The following is a 15662-nucleotide window of genomic DNA, read 5'->3' as shown; positions in this document are numbered from 1 at the left end:
CCGCATATTATTACTCCAAATTCTGCAATTTAGCGTTTGTTTAACCATCTCTGTATATTTTTTTCAAAATTCCTATACTGACACATAAATTTGTGGTATCCTGTATAACAATACAAGAAACACAATATAAAAAATAAATCCTTATAAACATAACATAAGCCAAAACTGTACAATAATTACGTAAGTGGTCATAATATAAGACGTAATCTAGACGTCGTTGAATTGTTAATAATACATAATTAAACCCTTAATTTTATAAGTATACAGTGTGTATGTACATTATTTTATTTGTGCTGATTTTTCCTATTCTGTTTATGCATAAAAGTGTCAATATTAATTTACTTATCAGTCAAAACTAAGGTAATTTGGACAACTTGGATAACAATATCAGCCTAAAAATATCACTAGTCATTGTTTTATTACGATCAATTAAATACTAAAATGTGCTTGCTTAAGTGCTTGATTACGCCTGAAAACTCAGTTCTGTTTATCAACTATTGTCTGAAAGCGGACTAGAAGAACCTTTATCTTCACCTTTGCTCTCTGTACCGATTCATGCATTTTTATTTTAGCGATAATAATTGACGATAGTATTTAAAACTTTTGTGTTGTGGTTACTAGTGAGTGCATCACAGTTCAGTATGACTTTCGACAAACTTTTTTGTCCTAATCAGCTAGATAAATTAGTACAAGATGAAGTGCACCGTTTGGAAAAGCATCAGGCATACAAGTACAAATTTCGGAATCACCCAGTATTTAATAGTGTTGGTTATCTGGAAGTTCAAAGTGAAGACGAGTGTTTTGAGTACATTTTGCTGAAGACGTTGAGGGATATTGAACCAAATAGAGATTGTTCGTTATTACTAAAATCTTCATGGCTTATTGGTAGTAAAGAGGAGAAAGAATTTTACGCCGCTTTTAGTACAAAGAGTTTAGAAAACTTGGAACTTCCTTCCATAAATAGTGAATCACATTTGCAGACAATACTTACATCACTAGCTAAATTTCAAGCAAAGTGTATTAATCATAATTGTGATAAGCTGAAGTTGCAGTACTCTTTGGAAAATGTTGCTGCCGATGTTCTAAATAAACCCTTTTTTCGGTCAGAACTGGAAAATATCAAATCAGAAGAGGTTTTGAAAAAGGCTCAAAATGAAATAAATAAATTAGCAAATTCTAACATTTTGGTAAGAAGTATCTGGACTAGTGAAGGGAGCAATGTGCTTCTCAACTCTACAAACTCAGAGGCAGTCTTCTTGAATGTTGGTGCTAAACATGTAATGCCTCCTGTTTACGACGCTTTGCTGTACATATTTGCTTTGAGTGATGAAAGTTTTAGGAAAAACCATTTTGAAACACTTACTTTGCATTATTTTGAGGCTTTAAGAGGTTATTTGCAAAATTCCGAATACCTAGAACAGATGAACAATATTCACGCAGAATTGCTAGTAAATGCATTACTTCCAGCTGTAAAGTTTACCATCACAAAGGATTTGAAGGGTGATCACCCTCGTTCAATAGAGCTACAAAAAAATCTACTAAGTTTCTTTAAATATCCGCAGTTATCACAAGAGGATGTGTATGAAGTAACCAGCCGTAGACTTGCAACTAAAGAATACCACATGCACTCTTTTGAGCTACAACCTTTAGATGAAAAGAATGGTCACTTAGGGGAATATTTCCATCTAACTGTAGAAGGAATATCTAAAACTGAAGCATTTAAATTTACAGTTTTTACCAAAATTCTCATTGTTTCAGCAGATCTTTTGCAAGAAATTCTGGATAGAGGTGCAGGTAGGAAAGAATATTTTTTTTACAATACTCTTCTTCCGTTATACGAAAGTCATGGCTTAGGAGTGTTACTGGATTTTGCTCCTAAATGTTACCTTGCCAGATTCAATATTATGGTATTGGAGGATTTGGGGAAAGCTGGTTATAAAGCAGTTAGGCCGAATCATGTACTGGATGTTGATGGACTTAAAATGATTATAGGAAAATTAGCAAGATTCCATGCTTGCGGAGTAATTGTCGAGGAACTGGAGACTCAAAAAAACGGAAAAATATTTCGATTCAATCGCCAGCATGAAGAGATGGTAAAAGAAAGTTTTCAGGTGTACGATGGAGAATTGAAACAAATGTTTGATAGTGCATTGAAAGGTTTAATTCACGTTTTTAAAAAATTGGACAGTCTAACACACGATTTACACTGGTCATCTGACGATTTGGAATCACAGTTACGCAAATTCTCGTTTTCTAGATTTGCTAAATTTGCAAGTTCTGAAACCACGAGAAACGTAATCAACCATGGTGACCTATATATAGCCAACATGATGTTTAAGTTTGATAATGACGGTACCATTAAAGATGGAATACTGGTGGATTTTCAGTTGTTTCGCTACATTCCACCTTGCTATGAGTTGCTCTTCTTTATATATATTTCGTCAACTAAAGAAACTAGAACTAAACACTATAAAGAACTACTGGATTACTACTACGAATCATTCTCAGCAAGTCTGAAAATGTATGACTTGGATATCGAACAAATCATCACGAGGAAAGAGTTTGATGAAGAGTTAGAAGAAAAAAAGGCTGCTTCTTTAGCGGTTGCCTTCGATTATGTTCATCTTATCCACTGCGATCCAGCTTTTCGTGAAGAAGTATTCCACGATGAAGAAAAAGCAAAATACTACTTAGTGGAGCACAGAGAAAAATTCGTGGATCTTGTTTGGGTTGATCCTCATTACCGAAGTATGATAACAGGAATTGCTGAAGACATTAAAGATTTACTTAAACAAGGTTATTAATTATGTTAGTTAAGTAACTTTTTTTTCTTTAATAAAAAGCTATTTATGTAATTAACTTATTTGTGAAATCTTATGTATTATACAGGTTGGGATGATGATGTTTTTCTTTCTTAAAATCATCTTTGCCAATTTGCGTCAAAAAAAACAATGATTATTCAAAATCGTCCCTGCATTTCTTCTGTATTCTACGATAATACAGGGTGGTCCAGTTTTAAGTGTCAATACTTCACCATTTGATAGCCAATCAAAAAATAAGTTGACTTGCATTGTGTCATTTTTCTGAAAAACGTTTCCTAAGGAAGATACAGTCCTCCAAATTTCAATTTAAAAAATCGTTTTATAGTTTAAAACTGAACATTCAAGACTTGTGAAAGTCCAAATTTGTACTGAATAGTCTAAAAACTTGCTTTTTCCTATTAAGAATGGTCTTATGATTCGCTTTCTCAGACTGCCATAGTCTAAAAATAGTATAAAAGTTAACTTTTAATGCTAGAACGGACCTTACTAGGACTAAAGAGAGTCCAAAAGTATATTTTCAAGACTTTAATTGGTGTACAACTTAATTTTCTTCAACTTTCAACAAGTCAAGAAGTAAATTAAATTTTCGGACTATTTTATTTCTAAAAATTAGTTCTCAAGACTATTATTGTAGCATTTGGTACCAACATTTTTTACTTTTATTACTGAAGAAACTTGACTTTTGGAAATAGTCTTAAACTTTTTTTTTTCAGTCTTAAAAAGCACTAAAAACAGTCTGAATTTCTTAGAGATGCTACAATTTATTGCACCTATGAGTGTAGAAGTCAATTTAATAGTGAAGAAGCTTGAAATAACATTTTCAAGACTATGGTCAGTGGACACACTGGCTTTTAGGCCTGATAAGTCAAAAACTTTGTAAAGATTGTCTTGAAACTCGATTTGAGGCACTGAAAACAGCCTTAAAACACTAAAAACAGTCTAGTTTATTAAGAAATACCCGAATTTTTAGCATTGAGGTGTCTAGAAGTCGATTTAATAGTGACAAAGCTTGGAATGCTATTTTAAGTCTATGAAGAATGTAAAAATTGTTTTTTAAGTTTGCTATGTCAATAACTTCGTGAAGATAGTCTTGAAACTCGATTTTCCAAGCTGAAAGTTTTGAAGCACTAAAAATAGTCCAGAATTCGAAGAAAATGAAAAGCAAAGTAAAAAGCACGAAAAGTTCGTTTTCAAGACAATTTTCATGAATCTAATGTCAATGTCCTGCATCTAAGACTATTTTCAAGACTAAAATATTGAAATTTGTCTTCAAATTTTGAAAACTTACTTCAAATGCAAATTTTAAGCTTCTGATGTCACTTTTCATTAGTTCAGTCACATTTTGGGGTTCAAGCCAATTTGTAATGTATGAATTTGTAGTAACAAATTTTTGAAAAAGTACTTAGTTTTTATGTCTACAAGTCAATTTTCAGTATTAAAGCCTATCGATTTGCATGAAAAGTCAATTTTTAAAACTAAAGTCTTTCAGTTTCTCTGGAAACTATGAAAACTGGCTACAATAATATTTTTTAAACTTCTTAAGTGAATTTTCCGTTTCCAAGACAATTTTTAAGTTGGGTTGGGTTAGTTTTCGGTCTTTGACCGTAATAACGTGTAATAAAGTGCTTGTTCCAAATTTGATCAATATTGCTCCAACGGTCTAACAGTTATGACAAAAAAAAAACGATTTTTTAAAAACAAACAGAAATTTGAAGGACTGTATTTTCCTTAAGAAGCACTTTTCAGGAAAATAACATAATGAATGTCAACTTATTTTTTTAATTGGCTATGGATTGGTGAATTATTGACATTTAAAACTGGACCACCCTGTATAATTGTGTGACTTGCGTTTTATTTACGTAATAGTCAGAGATTATCGTTGTTTGTACTTGTACTTTTTTTTAAATCAAAATCGTCAATCGTATTAAGAACGATCGTCAATCGAAATAAGATCGAGATAAAATTACGTAAAATTACGCAAGTTACGTACTTATACTGGGGGACTGGAAAATTACAACAGCACTTTAAAAGGTTTTTATTATCTTGAGTTAATTTAAAAAAAATCAATTAGTAAACTTAACGATAAATACGTCTCAACAAGATTCATGAATAAGCACATGCAAAAGGTAAAGAAGATTACCAAGTGAGAAGCCATTCAACCAATAGAAGCCATCATTTTCCGATTCTGAGTTGAAAACCAGTTTAGGATTTTGGGAAAGTGTAGACAAATTGTTAATAAATCAAATTAAACCCAGGAAGCAGAGAATCAAGCTTAATTTATAAAATAAATTTACTTTAGCATTAAATTTAGTAATAACCTTAAGAAAGAAAAATGTTTATCAAACTCCTACAGTATTTTGAAAACTACCCTATTTTTTTTTAAGTTTTGCTGTATGATAGTATATTCTTAATTTCTGCATAGATCTTTTATAAAAAAAACTCTGTAAAACAAAATGTCCTTAAAGATTTAACTTTAGTATAAGCTGATGTAAGATAATTTTGAATTTTATGTAATTTCAAAGTAAGTAGTTACAACTAAAACTTAAGTTGAATTTTGTTCATGCACATCATAATTTAAAAACACTAGCTCTTAATGTTAACTAAAGTTAATGTTAAAATTCAATCTGGTTTTAAAAACCAGGCTTATAAGTACCTAGATTGCAGTATACAAGATTCTGTTGAATCCTGTATAAGTCCTACATATCTAATTAATGATGGGCGTAAGGTAAAGTAAAATTGGAAAAGTAAAATTCAGTGTGACAGAAAAATGTACTAATTTTACCCATAAAGTCCAATTTGACCAGTAAATTTATGGGTCTAATTGAAATTTGCTGAAAAGATATCATTTTCCTGTCAGGGCTGTCTGTTAGCGAAGTTTAGCAGTTCTTTACAAACATTTTTGCTTTCTCTCAAATTTTTCGTAACTTTCACCGTTTCTGAGTTATTTAGCAAAAACTGGTTTAATGAAACAAATTTTTAAATCAGTTGAAATAACTGTGGTTTCAAATTTGAACACCCTGTAACTCAGTTATTTTGGTGGTTCAACCACTTAAAAAAACCGTTTTGAGTTCCTCTTTCCAGTGGTGTAGAGTAAAAAAATCTATCTTAAAAATTGCGTACAGGGTGGCCAAAAAATCTGAATCACTACAATTTTCATGCACTCCCTGTATAATAGCAGCACTGACGGACTCTAAGTCGGTTATTTTTGGGAGTTCAAATTAACCGTCTTAAGCTCCTTTTTCCAGTAGTGTTGAGAAAAAAATTATATTTTAAAAATTTGCATACAAGATGATCAAAAACAGTTAATCACCATACTTTTCATGCACACCTTGTACACAGTGAGCAGAAACACGGTTCTGCAAACTTACGATTCTGAATTAGACAGTTGATTAGGCACATTTTTGGTTTTTTGCAAATTTGTCGTAACTTACACCGTTTTTGAGTTATTTAGCAACAACTGGTTTGATGCAACAAATTTTCAAATTAGTTGAAATTGTGGTTTCAGATTTGAACACCCTGTAACTCAATTATTTTTGGGAGTTCAGGATGGTTTAACCACTTGAAAGAACCGTTTTGAGCTCCCCTTTCCAGTGGTGTAGAGTAAAAAATTCTATCTTAAAAATTGGGTACACGGTGACAAAAATAGTGAATCACCATAATTTTCTTGCACACCCTGTATACTGTCAGCAAAAACGGTCCTGAAAACTTACAGTGTTGGGTTAAGGAGTTGATTAGGATCATTTTTGGTCCCTTGAAATTTGTTTGTAACTTTTACCGTTAACAAATATTTAAATCATTTTTTGAAGTTGTGGTCTGAAATTTGAACACGGTTTAAAGAACAATCAGGGATAAAATTATCTGTAAAACTCTTTTGCAGTAAGAAAATTATTGTTTTAAGCACATTTTTCGAATCCTCATTAAATTTCCTATCTAATAACCTGAAAGAATACTACAAAATTTGGTAGTCAGGGAGAAAAGAGGTTTGAACTGACAGAAACACAGTTTGAAAGGACGGTCAGATACAAAATCACCTGCAAAACCCACTTGTAGTGAGAAAATCACTGTTTTAAGCACATTTTTGGAATCCTCATTAAATTTTCTATCCAATAACCTGAAAAATACTGCAATATTTAGTACAGTCAGGTAGAAAACCGGTGTCAAAATTTGAAATGACACAAACACAGTTTGAAAGGACGGTCAGCTACAAAATCACCTGGAAAACCCAGTTTTAGTGAGAAAATCACTGTTTTAAGCACATTTTTGGAATCCTTATTAAATTTCCTATTCAATAACCTGAAAAATACTGCAATATTTAGTACAGTCAGGTAGAAAAGCGGTGTCAAAGTTTGAACTGCTAGAAACACAGTGTGAAACGACAGTCAGGGACAAAATCGACTATAAAACCAGCTTGGAGTGAGAACATGACGTTTTTAAACATATTTTTAGGATCCTCATTAAATTTCCTATCCCATAACCTGAAAAACACTACAAAATTTGGTACAGTCTGGGAGTCAAATTTTCCTAGTAAAGTAAAATATTTACTTTACCGTTTCTTCACCATATCTAATAAATGGTTTAATGAGAGAAAGATACGAATTACTACGTCATTTTTCACAATATGTAAAGAAAATACCAATTTTCTGTTGTGAAAGGAAGAATCGATCCCAAAATATTTGGATAATGTTCCTTCTTCTCATTCTACGGTATAACCAGAAGTGCCACAAAATTGTAAATATAGTCTGTTCAGTGACTTCTGATTGTTGCGTCACAATCACCAGCATAAAACGTATGTCGGTGATTAATAAATGTAATATCGATTGATTGTCAAAAGTTATTGTAGTTGTGTTTATAGCGTGACTGTGACGGGTCAAGTGAAAAATGTCACAGTCAAATTCAAACTTAGCCTAAGATGTCTTTGAATATTTGATGGTGCAAATGGCCCTTAGAACGCTCTTATAGGTCTTTGGCAAATTTCAACATGACTCTATAGAGGCATATGACAATGTAAAACTGTTCTTGAAAGGTTTAAGACACTTGTAGAGGCTTCAGAGAAACTTGTCAGTAGCACTTGGAGGTCTCTGGCAGATTCAGAATGGTCTTAGAGGCCTCTGACAATTTGAAACAACTGTGGCAAGATTTCAGACATTTGTAGAGGCTTCTGGCACGTTTTACAAGGTTGTTAATAGCATTTAGAGTTTGCGAAATGGCTCTAGAAGCCTTTGGCAATCTAAAACAGTTCTGGAGAAATATAAAAGACAGTTGTGGAGGACTCTGGAACTTTTCAGAGAGTTTCCAGTAGCCTTTGGAAGGTTGTGGCACATTCAACAGCCTTAGAGGCCTCTGACAATTTAAAACAAGTCTGGGAAGGTTTAAGACACTTGTAGAGGCTTCAGAGAAGGTTGTCTGTAGCACTTGGAGGTCTCTGGCAGATTCAGAATGGTCTTAGAGGCCTCTGACAATTTGAAACAACTGTGGCAAGATTTCAGACATTAGTAGAAGCTTCTGGCACTTTTTACAAGGTTGTTAATAGCATTTAGAGTTTGCGAAATGGCTCTAGAAGCCTTTGGCAATCTAAAACAGTTCTGGAGAAATATAAAAGACAGTTGTGGAGGACTCTGGAACTTTTCAGAAAGTTTCCAGTAGCCCTTGGAAGGTTTTGGCACATTCAACAGCCTTAGAGGCCTCTGACAATTTGAAACAACTGTGGCAAGATTTCAGACATTTGTAGAGGCTTCTGGCACTTTTCACAAGGTTGTTAATAGCCTTTAGAGTTTGCGAAATGGCTCTAGAAGCCTTTGGCAATCTAAAACAGTTCTGGAAAAATATAAAAGACAGTTATGGAGGACTCTGGAACTTTTCAGAAAGCTTCCAGTAGCCTTTGGAAAGTTTTGGCACATTCAACAGCCTGAGAGGCCTCTGACAATTTAAAACAAGTCTGGGAAGGTTTAAGACACTTGTAGAGGCTTCAGAGAAGGTTGTCTGTAGCACTTGGAGGTCTCTGGCAGATTCAGAATGGTCTTAGAGGCCTCTGACAATTTGAAACAACTGTGGCAAGATTTCAGACATTTGTAGAGGCTTCTGGCACGTTTTACAAGGTTGTTAATAGCATTTAGAGTTTGCGAAATGGCTCTAGAAGCCTTTGGCAATCTAAAACAGTTCTGGAGAAATATAAAAGACAGTTGTGGAGGACTCTGGAACTTTTCAGAAAGTTTCCAGTAGCCTTTGGAAGGTTTTGGCATATTCAACAGCCTTAGAGGCCTCTCACAATTTAAAACAAGTCTGGGAAGGTTTAAGACACTTGTAGAGGCTTCAGAGAAGCTTGTCAGTAGCACTTGGAGGTCTCTGGCAGATTCAGAATGGTCTTAGAGGCCTCTGACAATTTGAAACAACTGTGGCAAGATTTCAGACATTTGTAGAGGCTTCTGGCACTTTTCACAAGGTTGTTAATAGCCTTTAGAGTTTGCGAAATGGCTCTAGAAGCCTTTGGCAATCTAAAACAGTTTTGGAAAAATATAAAAGACAGTTGTGGAGGACTCTGGAACTTTTCAGAGAGTTTCCAGTAGCCTTTGGAAGGTTGTGGCACATTCAACAGCCTTAGAGGCCTCTGACAATTTAAAACAAGTCTGGGAAGGTTTAAGACACTTGTAGAGGCTTCAGAGAAGGTTGTCTGTAGCACTTGGAGGTCTCTGGCAGATTCAGAATGGTCTTAGAGGCCTCTGACAATTTGAAACAACTGTGGCAAGATTTAAGACATTTGTAGAGGCTTCTGGCACTTTTTACAAGGTTGTTAATAGTATTTAGAGTTTGCGAAATGGCTCTAGAAGCCTTTGGCAATCTAAAACAGTTCTGGAAAAATATAAAAGACAGTTGTGGAGGACTCTGGAACTTTTCAGAAAGTTTCCAGTAGCCTTTGGAAGGTTTTGGCACATTCAACAGCCTTAGATGCCTCTGACAATTTAAAACAAGTCTGGGAAGGTTTAAGACACTTGTAGAAGCTTCTTGTACTTTTAAGAAGGTTGTCATTTAAGAAGAAACACACAATACAAACAAGACAAACTGACAATAGCTAATAGTAGTATAATGTTATAACAGTAACACACATTTTTATTCCTTCTTCATTGAACAGAGACTATTTTGGTTGAATTGAACATGCTAACTTTCCTATGTTGCCAAATTAACAAAACTTTTCTATTTCTAGTCTTTCTTATATCGATCGATGTATAATCGAATTCAAAACAGTACAACAATAACAATGAACAACTTAACAATAAAACTTCTCTCGTCAATGATAATCGTCCAATTTTTTAAAAATCATGACTATCTATATCTATTACACTAACCTAAAATAGTACACTCTCTCTTTATTGAATATGACTTAAAAAGAGAGATATCATTAACTTTCACTTTTTTCACAAGGAATTTTATTGAAAAAATGTTATGGTACAGTCGAGGGTACAGCGTATACAGGGTGTTACAAATTCGTTGCATTAACATTGATATCTCAGAAACTATAGTTGATGGAGGCAAAGTTGATCATTTTACTCCTAAAGAATTTGATAAAAAAATTCAAAAATTATTTATTAATTACATCCTTATATATCCGACAAAAAGCGAAAAAGTCATATTTTTATTGTTATTACTTATAATTGTTTGTTTATGGTGCCAGATGATATAATTACTATTACATCATTGCCTATAGTAATTTAATTTTAATAACATGATAAGTAATTTACTTTAGTTAGTTGACCTAGTGCGTTCCAGTAAAATTCGCAACATTTATCTGTCAAAACAACGTAAAAATGCACATCCTGATTAAGGATGAAACTTTCAAGTAACCTTCAATTTCAATTGCCTGATAAGTTGCTATCATTAGGTAATTTAGTGATTTTAATGGTACGTTGTAATTTAGAGATGACAATCTACGTATCTCACTTTTATACAGAATAGAATTAGGTGAAATGATATAATAAATTTTTCCCAAATGTTATTTACAAAAAACCGTAAAACAGTCTGATATAAGGTTGTTTACCAAATATTTACTGTATAGTACTTTCAAATAATGCAACACAAAGTGCAGTAGGATATTACTAATTTGCAACTTTTCTAGGCCGGTTCTGTATTAAACTGACTGAATAATTCTCCCATCAGGAAACGTTTATAATTATAAGCTCTACTATCGTGATATGCGTGGTCATTTCAATAAAACCATCCAAATGTTGTGTGCCAATTTTAGTAGTAATGGCGGAAAACAAGTGCAGCATTCAACCCAAACAGGGCATTGACAATGAACAAAATATCAGCAAGTTTATCAAAGATACTGTAAACTCTCAAGTTAAAGAACTACAAACAAAGAAGCGTGCTGCTAAAAGCAGTAAATCATGGAATTTCATTTTGGATACTTCCAAGTTACCACCATTGGTATTGGATGGTTTGAATGAAGCCAGTGTAGCAGAAGAAGTGAAACTTCTCCAACAAGCTGTGGAAACTTTAATTTCTGACGGGGTTGTGGTGACAAATCAAGAAACTGGCGAACTGGTTCCACCTTCTTATGAAGTTTTGACATTCATTTTTCGTTGGACTAGTGAAGAATTTCGACTAAAAAACTTTCACAAACTAATCGATTTGTATTACAACGAACTCAAGAAAAATGTGCAAAGTCAGCTCACAGACATTTATCCACAAAAGTTAGCTTTTGAGTTGGAGGTCAAAATTTTACTGCCGGTTGTCAAACTGGAAATTGTGTTGCAGAAAGAAGCCCCTGGAAGTTTAATAAGTGAGGTGGGTAGTAATTTGAGACGTTTTTTCCTCTGTCCCAGATTGAACCAAGAAGACATTTATGTGGCCGTCAGGAATAAGGTTGGATGTCCCGAATTTAGACTTGAAAATTATCAGTTGATACCACTAGACGAAAATAATGGCCATCTAGGAGAATACTTTAAGTTGAACGTAGACGTCACACAACAAGGCAAACAGATTAATTTAAAATTATTTGCTAAGTTTTTAACTCCTAAAGCGGAACACATGAAGGAGGTGTTGAAGCAGGGTCCATCAATGAAGGAGGATTGGTTTTATTTCGGATATCTGCCAAAACTTAGGGAGATTGGTCTGTCAGATTTACTAAGCTTTGCACCCAATTGTTACTTTTCTAGAATCAACGATGTTATTATTCTGGACGACTTAAGTACTGTCGGATATACTGCCTTGACACCTAATACAAAACTGGAGTATAATGCTCTTATAATGGGAGTGCGTGAGCTTGCCAAGCTTCACTCTTCCAGTCTAATTCTGGAAGAAGTTCTTTCTAAAAGTGCAGGTAAAGATGTACGATTATCTGATATTTACAGTGAATATCTCCAGGAAGTAATATTTCTTCCGGATGCCACGTTTATGAAAGACTTGGATGGAATGGTCGTAAATTACATTATGTATTTTATATCTGCGTTTTCTTATGCAAACGGACACTCAACAGAAAAACTGAAAGAAAAAGCTGATTCATTTTATAACAGCGTTTTTGAGAAAGTAAAACAGTCTAACAAGTATAGAAATGTACTTTGCCATGGTGATGCATATGTTTCAAATATGCTATTCAAATTTAATAGCCAAACTGACTGTGAAGATGTTAAACTAATAGATTTTCAATTACTGAGGTACTGTCCTCCAACTCTAGAGTTACTATTCTTCTTAATTCAAAACACAACCAAGGAAAACCTTGACCGTCATTTTAACAGTTTGGTAGACGAATATTACAGGACAGTGTCTGAGACATTGCAAAAGCACGATATTGACATAAACGAAATATATCCGAGAGAAACGTTTGACGAATGTCTACTACACATGAAAGCAGAAGCAATAATGCAGGCGTTTTTCTACTCACCTTTTCAATCTCTCGACCCAAAACTCAGGGAAAAAATTACTACCGATGATGACGAAATCGAGAAAATGAAAACGGATCACCTCTATCTAATTAAAAAGGGTATGCAAGATGATTATTATGCCAATATCATGAGAGGTTTAACTCAGCAGTTTGTAGAGTTAATTTTATAAGAGATTTGTTTATTTAGTGATTGTTTCTTAGTATTTATATGGTTGTTGTTTACATATGTCGCTGTTAATAAATTGAACGTTCTTTATATTAATGTTTTAATCTCTGAGTGTTGATTATATCAAGACTAGTTTCATATTTTACAATATTATCAGTTGTCCCCAACTCTATTACACATCTCGTGTATTCCTTATTTTCATTGATATATTGAATTATTGTATTTGATTTGCTTGCTAGGCTTTAGACTCAAGAATTCTTGTTTCGTTCTTTGTTTAGGTAACCTTTACAACATCGTCGATTGCTGATTTGGATCCTATTTTATTATTTGATACATCTGTATACCAGACCAGACTTATTTAGTATCCGGTTTATACAAGTTTCAGATATTTTATTTTGGAATATCACGAATTACGTCTTCGAATATGGTAAGACCGTTTTTAAAAAATACAAATTACAAACTAGTACAGAAGTATATTGATAATGTTACATTAAAGCACTTAATAATAATAATAATGCAATACGCGATGACACTGGTTTTGTTCATGGAACTCAGCATCTGTCCTGGTCTATGGAGGTGGTACAACCTCGTGACTTAACTCCTCCATCCCTTAGATTCAACTGTACCATTGAGGGAAGTTGGATTGGCTGATGCTCAAGGGTGACTTCTATTTCTTGTTTCTTCTTGCAGAGGGCTTGGCCGAATTTCTTGTAGCCATAATACGCAATCCCTGCTACTGCAAAAACATACATTAAAATAGTCCAGATAGATGGATTTTTGGAAATGTCAATAGGCACTATTTGGGCAGGTTTCGAAGATCGTATTTGACCTTGAAGATCTTGAAGTCCGTCTAACTTGATATCGTCTAGCTTGAAGTCAATTTCCATGGAGGGAATGAAGCTTGGCAACTCATTATTGTCCGGGAAAAATATGGGCTGTATACTAGCGTTGACTGCCTTCTGGTCGTTGAAAATTGTTCGGTCGTTCATCATGATTTGACAACCCTTGGGAATTTCGGCGATGTAAGTACCAATCAAATTCAATGTTTCCATTTGTGTTGGGCATTGTAGTTTGATTAGTTGCTTTTTAGGACTTATCAGCAACCACTTGTCAGAATTCGATAGTTGATTGATCACTGGATCGTTGAGCTGGATATCGATTGGTTGACAGGCAGTACTTTCTTTAATTTGCGATAGTAGGCATACAGCGCAAGGACTTTCTTCATGGATTTCCTTTAAATCTTTGTTAGCACATAAATATAATTGTGCTGTGATCTCATGGCAAGCTTTATTTCGATATGTATAGTGCAATTTTGATTTAATTAAAAATCTATTGCGCGGTATTATCGCCTTGAACTGACTCTCTTTGAAAATTGGTGCAGAGTATAGATGGAAAAGTTCAAATTTTTCATTTAGAGTTATAGGAACATGCAACAAATACGTCACTCTATTATTTAAGATAAAGCATTCTATATCTATGAAATTAAGGAATAAATTGATGTTATAGAGTTCCGGTTTTAACGGCATTTGATCGGTGCCTATGCGATTTTCTAGAGCTTTCAGCTCTTTAAACAAGTCTTCGGTTTTTATTATGCTTGGATGTATTGTTCTTAGTTTGCAAAAAGTAATTGAATTCTCTATATCTTGTAATAATGAATCTACAAAAGTATAAAGTTCAATGATTTCAATTAAAGAATTCCTGATATAGTTAGAATTCTCTGTATAAGTAGTTTTTGCACAATCCAGGAGATTTGTTTGATTTTAGACTCTAAGACTTTTTCGTGTTTGGCAACCTGATTGATGGTCTCATTGAATTTAGAGACAATTTCCAGAGAAATTGAAATTTGTTTAGACATACTTTCTGTTAAACTTTTTTGATTGGTTTGCATTTCTCTGATAATTTTGTCGTATCTTTCACCATCGGACGCGTCTAGATTACCGCTTATGGCTTTGAAGACTGAACCTAACATATTAATTAAGCCTCTTTTCATCCTATTAGGATGAGGAATTATTTCCTTAATTTTGTCATCAACTCTATTTTGAGTGATTGTCAATAACTGAATATAAATAGCGTTGTCAGCCAAATATTCACCGTGAACTTTTAGAATGTTCGTAATATTTGATGCTTTTAAATGCAGCTTATTTATTTCACTAATTAAAGGATTTAGGTCATAAAAATGGATTAGAGTGTATTTGTAATCAATTAATTTTGCTTGTCCTAATTTTATAGGAATTAACCCAACATTGTCAGTTAATTCTCGTAGGGCAACCTTATCCTGTAATCCGATACTGCTACGAAGCAAAATGCTGCTGGCGACCAGCCTGAAAGTAAAAATATAACTTCTGTACACCTATAATGATAATTTGTTAACTACTAAGTTAAAAACTTAATTATATACTAAAATCTAAGGTTAACTAATATTTGCAATGATAGTATTTAATCAAAGCTGTATGTGTTTCGTAAAGGTCTCTTTACGTTTGCCATATGGATTTTTCCATGGGCATTAGTCATAATAGTTTTACGTTTTTTGTTAACCTTGGTAATTTTTTCTGGCTTTGTAAACTTTTCAGCTAGTTTTTGTCTAGTATGCTTTTTTAAGTAGACATTTTGACCAGCTTCAAACAAGTCGGGATTCTCACGGTTCTGATTAATTTTGCTGACACGTTTTTCCTTACTTTGTGCAAGTTTCTCGTTAATCGTGGAATATAAGAGTTTTGTTTGTTCTTTATGGTTTGTAATATAATCCGATAGCAACAGTTGTTCTAAGTTTACATCAAACGGGTCATTGTCAGTAATATGA

At 33.6% G+C, this 15662-nt stretch overlaps 3 protein-coding genes across 3 annotated transcripts in view; all 3 read left to right on the top strand.

The window, feature by feature from the left end:
* Ac78C (adenylyl cyclase 78C) overlaps nucleotides 1-15662 on the top strand; it is a 158866-nt gene that overhangs the window by 89429 nt on the left and 53775 nt on the right. The window lies entirely within an intron of this gene.
* Nucleotides 448-2899, top strand: LOC145724831 (uncharacterized). The gene is made up of 2 exons (XM_081973272.1): nucleotides 448-1794; nucleotides 1855-2899. Exons 1-2 carry the CDS (start codon nucleotides 642-644, stop codon nucleotides 2802-2804), a joined length of 2103 nt encoding a protein of 700 aa, XP_081829398.1. The 5' UTR covers nucleotides 448-641; the 3' UTR covers nucleotides 2805-2899.
* LOC145724606 (uncharacterized) lies at nucleotides 11005-12952 on the top strand. Its single transcript, XM_081972954.1, has one exon. The coding sequence runs from the start codon at nucleotides 11061-11063 to the stop codon at nucleotides 12864-12866; it is 1806 nt and encodes a 601-aa protein (XP_081829080.1). The 5' UTR covers nucleotides 11005-11060; the 3' UTR covers nucleotides 12867-12952.

Source organism: Ips typographus, linkage group LG2 (genome assembly GCF_016097725.1).
Source record: "Ips typographus isolate SLU linkage group LG2, UJ_Ityp_2.0, whole genome shotgun sequence".
Lineage (NCBI taxonomy): Eukaryota > Metazoa > Arthropoda > Insecta > Coleoptera > Curculionidae > Ips > Ips typographus.
The sequence above is the reverse complement of the archived record's forward strand: the minus strand, read 5'-3'. Positions and strand labels throughout refer to the sequence as shown.